The following is an 8,746-nucleotide window of genomic DNA, read 5'->3' as shown; positions in this document are numbered from 1 at the left end:
AGTGGGAAGGGAGCTATTGCATTGTAAACTGTGGTCAATGACATGAGACAAAGTATATGTGAACTGCTGTATGGAAAGTGAATTCACTCTGTAAATCTTCACCCAAATCACAATAAATAAAATAAAATTAAAAAACAAATAAAAAAAAAAGAAAAAAGAAAACACCAACTAACATCATTGTGATCTCCCATCTTTTATAATGGTAATTCTTGTATCCTCTCATAGGTTACTTTCATTTCGATTACTACTAACTGTGATTTGTACCTTGCATCTGCCCTTTTATCTTTTCTCTATTTATATACTTAGACATGCATGTCCCAGAACACGCCTGATGTATACCAAGAATGTCCCCATGAAAAGCAAAATAAATAAATAAATAAAATAAATAAATAATTACATGTAAGACTAATTTTGTTTTTGAGCTTTAACATGAAATTCTGAACTACTGGTCAGTTTTGCCAGATTTTGAACCATTAAATGAGTCAATGCCTTACCTAGTATGTTCTTCATGAAGAACAAAGGAAGCATATTTATCTCAGTTCCAGGAATAACTGTATCCCTGAGCAATTCTTTTTTTCTATGAGAGTCACATAACTTACCTGTACTCTAGCTTGGCCACTAGAAGGAGTACCCATAGCTTTACATATGTAAATTTTTAATTGTGATTTAGGGGAGGGTTTACAGAGCAAATCAGTTCTCCATTCAACAACTCGCATACATTTTATTTCATGCCATTGACTGCAATCCCTACATTATGCAACACCACTCATCTCACTTCCTCCCTTTGTTTCCTGCTTCCATTCTCCCTTCTTTCCTATTTCTTCCTGCCTTCTGAACTTTGTCCTTGGCCAAATGCTGCCCTTTTGATCTTGAATGATTGATTGTTCTAAGGAGAGTGTACCTTCCTGGTGTTACTGTTCATCTTACAGACGCATCTATTGTATAAGACTAATTTTTAATTACAAAATTGTGTTATGTTTTCCAATTTATTTCTAAAATGAGAAAATACACAGTACCTTATAGGCCTGAATGAGCATGTAGATTACTCCAGGGGCACCATGGCACCAATGGACAAGCAGATCTCGATTATCATCCACACATGGAGGGTAATTGCCAGAAGGGAATTTCAGCTGGCAGACGTAGTCTACACTGGGCTTGACCAAACTGTGTAACTTCGCTTGGCTCACTTGAAGGCTGGGCTAAAAACGAGAAATGGTTATTAGTGCTACTGAAGCAAACAGACCTTCTTAGGCCTCAAGGGAAGGGTTTTCAACCAGAAATAAAGCATGACCAAAAGGAACTGGAAGTCATTTAGAGCTTCTGGATCTCATCCAATTTTTTTTTTTTTTCCATTTACCGTATATTTTAGTTCCATGTTTTATGATTTCATTTTGTGGTTTCAAATCAAATAAAGGAACAAATTAAAATTCAGTTCACTTAACTCTTGGGGTCTGCTAATGTATTATTATGTATTATATTACATTTCATTATTTGTTTTTATCTACATTCATTAAATGATTTTCCTGAGTCAATGCTTGAGAATTTGAGTGTAAAGAGAACTTGCCTAAGGTTTCAATACTGATAGCATACTTTAAAGGTCACAAAGCATGAGCCAAACCAAACACAACTTTCATTATTCCACTTATGGCTGTGGCAGGTGATGTTTCCAATGGAAGAGGCCAGTGAGGGGTGGGCAGTGGTGTGTGAAGCAGTGGCAGAAGGCAGAGGTGGCGGGGAACTAAGACATACCGATAAAACTATTTTCAGAGATACTGAATGTGTGCCACATTCTTTAGAGGACAGAAACATGTTCAAGTTTACCCAAAGAATACTGTTCAAACCCAGTTTAAAAATTAAGAGAAAATGAGTGGATTTTCCTCAAACTTGCAGAAATTATCCTACTTGGCCTAAAAATAATACTGTTTTGTTTTACATGGACACACAGGTGCTTACTATAGAGGATGTTCAGGATGAAAAATGAAACCATTTCAAACAGATAATATTCTGCAAATGGAAAAATCAATACTTGGGTTTTCAGATTCCTTATTTGAGCTCACAAAAATATGCACGGCAAAGACGCCTCCAGAGCATCTGTTTTAATGAGCCCCCTAGGCACTGACACGTGTGTCTCTCCAGAAATTTTAAAAGACATAAATTCTCCTTTCCCGAACACTTAAGATTCTATGTTTACTTTTGGAAATAATGAGACAGTGAAGGAATGTGCTGGAAAAACTAAAGGAATTTAAACTGTCAAAAACCCAAATTATAAAACTTCTAATTAAGAAGTGCAGAATGAATATATCACTGATCTCTTATTGCCACTAACACTCAAATGTGACTTTGCATTCAAAAACAGTACCTTTGAGTTTTTGCTTCGTGTCATTGTTTATGGTAATGGGCAGGTCTAACGTTGATTCATTCTGTGTTTTTATAGCCAGTTACTAAACAGCTAGTAGTAGTGTCTGTCTGAGCAATCATGTTGAACATATTAATTAAACACTTTTATTTATGACATATTGTGCTTTGGGAGAGTGAGGGAGGCATCTCTACTACCAGTAAAAATGATTTTTTTTCTTGCTATGAATAATTAAAAAAAAAAGATTTATTGTGCTTTAGGTAAAAGATTAATAGCATATTAGTTTCCAGTCACTAATTCATACACAAATTGTTTCATGATGTTGGTTGCAATCTCTGCAATGTGTCAGCACTCTCTTCATTTCCTACTTGGGTTACCTGTCTCCATTCACATGGTTTCCCTGTTCCTTCCTGCCTTCTCATCTTCGGTTTTGGACAAATGTTGCCCTTTTTGTCTCATATAGGTAATTGTTGTAAGGAGTATAATATTATGTTAGAAGCCTGTCCATTATCTAAGGAGCCCTGGTGGTGTAGTGTCTAAGGCATTTGGCTACTAACCAGAAGGTCGGTGGTTCAAACCCATCAGCCACACTGTGGAAGGAAGATGAGGCAATCTACTTCTGTAAAGATTTACAGCCTTGGAAACCCAGCGGGGGTCACTATGAGTTGGAATCAACTCAATAGCAGTGGGTTTGGTCTCTTATCTGGCTGAAAAGTGGGAGTGTCTTCAGTTTCAAATCAGAAGGCTGTCTCAGGCCAACAGTCTCAGAGGTTCCTCCAGTATCTTTCAGACCAGGGTTCTGTTTTTTTTTTTAATTTAAATTTTGTTCCACAGTTTTTACCCATTCTAACTAGGGCCTTCTATCGTGGTTGTGATCAGAGTGGTCGGTAGTGGTAGCTGGGCAACATCTAGCTCTTCTGGTCTCAAGTTAAAGGAGGCTGTGGTTCATGTGGGTCATCAGTCCTTTGTACTAGCTGCTTCCTTGTGTCTTGAATTTCTTCATTCTCCTTTGCTCCAGGCAGTAAGAAACCAATAGTTACTTCTTAGATGGCTGCTTGTAAGCTTTTAAGACCCCACATGCTACTCACCAGACCAGGATGTAGAACATTATCTTTAAGCACTGTATTTTGCCAATTGACTGAGACTATAGTCCTTTGCCTTCAAATCCAATAGTTCAGTCTTGCTATCTAAGTAGTTCCTATCATCATGCTATGTGTTCTATTGTTGTTATGTGCCGTCGAGTTGGACCCAACTCATAGTGACTCCTCCTTGGGTTTCCAAGGCAGTATCACTATGGAAGTAGATTGCCCCATCTTCCTTCCGAGGAGTGGCTGGTGGGTTTGAACCGCCAGCCTTCTGGTTAGCAGTCAAGTGCTTAGGCACTATGCTACCAGGGCTCCCTGTGTTCTATTTTATATATATATGTAACAATTACAAATATGTATGCAGAAATATCCACAACTCCATCTATATATGTATGCAGGTATACTCCTATATGACCTCCCTCACCTATTCAGTGGACATAGTTATTTAAATGTATCTGCTCATAAATTACTGTTATTACTGTTGTTTTAGGACTATGTATGTTATAGCATTTCCCATAGTTGTCCCTTATTCTTGTACATACCTCTCAGTGTCTTCCTGTGTCTTGGTCTCAACTGTGCTGACTTCCCTTTTCCTTCACCAAAATTAGCACATGTACTATCTGATGGTACAGTGCCTAAGGCATTGGACTGCTAACCAGAAGGCTGGAGGTTCAAACCCACCAGCTACTCCTTGGAAGGAAGATTGAGCAATCTACTTCCGTAGTGATACTGCCTCGGAAACCCAAGGAGTAGTTGATATGAGTTGAATCAACTCAACAGCAGTAAGTTTACTATCTAGTTAGTGATTATCTTTCCCTTACCCTCTCATATCCCTGGTACCATCAAAGAATGCTTCTTTCTGTGTGTAAACTTGCTCTTGATTTTGTATAATAGTGGTCTCATACAGTATTTGTTCTTTTGTGAATGACTTATTTAACTCAGCATAATGTCCTCCGGGTTCATTCATGTTGTCAGATGTTTCACGGAGTCATCATTATTCTTTATGTTTGCATAGTATTCCACTGTATGTACGTACCACAGTTTATCCAGTCATCTGTTGACGGACTCTTAGGTTGTTTCCACCTTTTTGCTACTACAGATGCTGCTGCAATGAACAAGAGTGTGCCTATATCTACCTGTGTCACAGCTCTTAGTTCTCTAGGATACATACCTAGGAGCAGGATTGCTGGATCGTATGGTATTTCTATTTCCAGCTTTTTAAAAAGGAAGTTCTGTATCACTTTCCATAGTAGTTGTACAATTTTGCAGTCCCAAAGCCTTAGCAGCATTTGTTGTTCAATGTTTTTCTAATCAGTGCCATTACTGCCAGGGTGAGAGGGCATCTCGTGGTAGTTTTGATTTGGATCTCTCTAATGGCTAATGATCATGAGCATCTTTTCATGTGTTCGTTGGCCACCTGACTGTCTTCTTTGTTGAAGTGTCTGACTATGTCCTTTGCCCATTTTTAAAATGGGTTGTCTTTTTGTTGTTGAGGTGCTTTCTTTTTTTAAAATAAATTTTAGAGATTAGACTCTTGTCAGATACGTCAGTGACAAAAATGTTCCCCTAGTCTGCAGGTTCTCTTTTTACTTTTTTGGTAAAGTCTTTGATGAGCACAAGTTTTCATTTGTAGAAGGTCCCAATTATCCAGTTTATATTCTGCTGTCTGTGCATTCTCAGTTATGTCATAAATCAGGCTCCTAGTTTGTCCCTACATTGTCTTCCATGAACTTTATTGTTTTAGGTTTTGATCCATTTTCAGTTTTTGTGTATAGTGTAAGCTATGGATCCTGTTTCATTTTTATGCAAATGGATATTCAGTTTTGCCAGCACCATTTATTAAAGTGATCATCTCTTCCCGAATTAATGGACTTGGACCTTTAGTTGAAGATCAGCTCTCCACAGGTAGATGGATTTACTACTGGTCCTCAATCCTGTTCCATTAGTCTGTGTGTCTGTCATTGTGCCAGCAGCAGGCAGCTGATTACCATTATTGTACAGCAGATTCTGAGACTGCAAAGTGTGAGGCCTTTTACTGGGTTCTCTTCTTCAATGTTTTACTTATCCAGGGCTTCTTTCTTTTCCATATGAAGTTGGTGATCAGTTTTTCCATCTTGTTAAAGAATCCTGTTGGAATTTGGACTGGGATAGCAATATATCTATATTATATTAATATATATCTATAGATCGCTTTGGGTAGTATAACATTTTCACAATATTAATTCTTCCTATCTATGAGCAAGGTATTTCCATTTATGTAGGTCTCTTTTGGTTTCTTGCAGTACTGTTTTGTAGTTTTCTTTGCAGAAGACATATATGTCCCTAGTTAGATTTATTCCTCAATATTTAATCTTTTTGTGTGTACCACCCATCTTAATGGCCAGGGACTGCCGCTCATGAGGACACCTGACTCTGATACTGGCTTCCTTGCCACTGTGTGGACACCAGGATCCCTGAATCTTTCGCCCTTTCCCTCCTTAGACTCAGATTATGACTGCTCACCTTGCTTTCCCCCAGATGTGTCTACACAGCTTCTCTGTCCCTTCTTGGGAATGCTGTGAAATTGCGCTCCTGCACTTCTCTCTCAAGGGTTGGCACTGGCTTTCTCTTTAAGACGGCCACGAGGAACTGGAACAGCTGGCAGAGCAGCTCCGCCCCATCACTCCTTGTTCGTTGCATTTTTTCAATCTCTTCTTCCAGCTGGTGTTCAATTCTATTCTTTATCCTTCCAATTTATGTTCAGGGTGCCAGGTTTGCCATGTGCATTTGTTTCACTTGCCTTCTTGGGTCTTTGCTGTAGTGGGATGCCATGGGATATCTAACTAAGCCACCGTCTTGGCCCCTGCCTCTCTTGCCATGAATTCTTATTCTTAAATGCCAATTCTCCGTAAAGACACTTTAGTAAACTCCTTAAAACAATGCTCTCATGGGCAGCTCTCTTCTGACCTCCTCTCCCAAGTTACACTTATTGCAGCAAATTCTGTTTGTCCTTAGTCTATCTGACTTTGGCTGATGTCTCCCAGTAGTATTGTTGTTGTTATGTGCCGTTGAGTCGGACCCGACTCATAGCGACCCCTCCTTGGGTTTCCGAGGCAGTATCACTACGGAAGTAGATTGCCCCATCTTCCTTCCGAGGAGTGGCTGGTGGGTTTGAACTGCCAGCCTTCTGGTTAGCAGTCAAGTACCTTAGCCACTATGCTACCAGAGCTCCCCCCAGTAGTATTAGATCCTAAAAACAGTTGAGCATAGCAAATTCAGCTATTTTTCAGGTAAGTTACATGAAATCCATTGAAACTCCCTTAGCTTTGTTCTCTAAGCTAGCCTGAGGCAACACGTGCTCATTTGTTTTCTATTGATTTTGTTTTCACTCCTGGTATATTTCAACGGGTTGTACCTTTATAATGAGGAATAATATGCTCAATTCAAGGCATTTGCTGAGAGGGAAGAAGAGAAGAGCAGGAGGTACTTCCTATAGAATTCTAGGTGAAAACGCTTTCAGTCTGTACAAATGCCATTAGGTAGGTAAGTGTGGTCAGCTACAAATCAAATGTCAAATCTCAAAGTGAAGTGTCTTTCATGTTTATAACCTTTAAAATGTACACTGGGAAGTATTATCCTTGTTTATCTAGGATGGTTACTACAAGGAGAGTGATGCAGAAGTCGACAGAATAATAAAATAGAGCTGGAGCACTTCTCACCCAAGACAGTATACTCAGGAAGCACATTGTAAAGTCTGACCATAGTCAACCCTTACCTGCATTAGGAAGTAATAAATTCCTGCCAGGCCATGAGCAGCCCCCACGTAATATTCCTGGTACCATTCATACATCAGTGGAGTACTTGCTGTGAAGTTTCTCTTTCTAGCCAGGTTTTCTCCCGAGGTTAAAACTGTTTCACAAATCTATAGGGAGGAAACCGACCCAAATAATGAGAGAACTAGAATAAAAACCTTCCCGGTGGAGGTAAGGAACTTTTTGCTACAGGGAACATGGTGAATTAGATACTGACTTACAGCCAGGCCAATGGCACAGTTTAATTCTGGACTCAGATAAGTAGGTGTAACTGTATTCGGCCTAAAAGAGGGAGAACAGGGATCATTTTGAACTCTTCAGCCTTCCTTCAGGCACTAAAGGAGGTCCTGCATCTAGGAGGAGAAATGTGGCATCAGTTTTCTTCACAAAGAGTCTATAAACTCTCAAATGGAGTGGCTGGACCTCTCACTCAGACCCACTCTCTATCGTACCTCCAACAGTGCTCAGGTGGGGCTGTTGGCTCTTTGACTATGCCTGACTTTCTGAGGTGATGACACCCTTTCCCACTACTTAGGTTGTGCTAAGGAAAGAAACAAAAACAATAGTGGAAGCAGAAAGTAGATAAGTGGGATCCTGAAAAGGCTCCTAAAAGGATCACATAAATGTGGTACCTGCTGAATATGGCTTTGAGGAATCTTTTCCACTCCAAAGTTCTTATTCACAAAAAGAAGTGCATAGATGTAACCCATTCGTCCATACAGCATTTCATTTGGAGCATGGGGATCAATCTTATGTAGATGAATCAGCCTGGAATACAAAATACACGCCTAAGATAACTGAAAGGGGCATGGAGTGGTATACAAGTATACCTTAAAAATATATATACCAGAGTTCTGGTAAGATGGCAGAATAGGCAGAAAGACTTCTGCACAGACCCTCTTCAACAAAGAAAAGGGGAACCAATTAACACAGATACAGAAGATAATCCTGGACTCCTGAGCCTTGAAGGGAAGGATATAAAAGTAGACTAAATTCCAACTAGCAGAAGAATTTGCATGAAAACACCAAAAAAGGACACATATGGAGCTGTGGTCTGGCAGCAATCCTGATGGCACAGACAACTTGGATATTGCCGAGTGGTGGAAGGACCTAAGAATTAACCTAAAAATTGGCCCTGCTAGCCAGGGACTGCCTGGAGGACTGCTCTGGTGGCTGGGGAATAAAAGGGGAAGCAGCAAAGAGCAAGGTGGGCTGAGCTGTGGACTTTTGTCTGTCTGGAGGGAGCAGCCATTTTGAATGTTCACAAGTGCTTGACCATTTTGGATATTAAAGCGACGGAGTTCTCCCAGATTCCAGGGGCTTAAGAACAGGCTCCAGTTGCTGAGAACCCCAAGGACATTCTGGACCCAGACGACTGGAAAGGTGAGACATTCCCCTTGTTACTCTTATACCCCACACCCTCTTGGTGAATGGAAGTGTGGACATCCCTCACTCCAACCCACTTTCTGGGCCAGCAGGAATTTCATCCCAGTCTGTGTGCTTGGATGGAGCCT

The 8,746-nt window shown here is 40.1% G+C and overlaps 1 protein-coding gene across 1 annotated transcript in view; it reads right to left on the bottom strand.

Moving 5' to 3' along the window:
* The window catches only part of LANCL1 (LanC like 1), a 65,149-nt gene that overhangs the window by 6,182 nt on the left and 50,221 nt on the right, over window positions 1–8,746 (bottom strand). The window contains exons 4-6 of the mRNA XM_007934507.2: window positions 7,865–8,000; window positions 7,196–7,342; window positions 1,017–1,199 (exon numbers count right to left, since the gene is read on the bottom strand). Coding sequence (XP_007932698.1) covers window positions 1,017–1,199; window positions 7,196–7,342; window positions 7,865–8,000 — 466 coding nt within the window. The remainder of the gene's footprint in view (window positions 1–1,016; window positions 1,200–7,195; window positions 7,343–7,864; window positions 8,001–8,746) is intronic.

This window comes from Orycteropus afer, unplaced genomic scaffold, assembly GCF_000298275.1.
Source record: "Orycteropus afer afer isolate SDZICR_OR568_19922 unplaced genomic scaffold, OryAfe1.0 scaffold00002, whole genome shotgun sequence".
Classification (NCBI taxonomy): domain Eukaryota; kingdom Metazoa; phylum Chordata; class Mammalia; order Tubulidentata; family Orycteropodidae; genus Orycteropus; species Orycteropus afer.
Note: the sequence above shows the minus strand (reverse complement) of the source record. Positions and strands in the feature narration are given on the sequence as shown.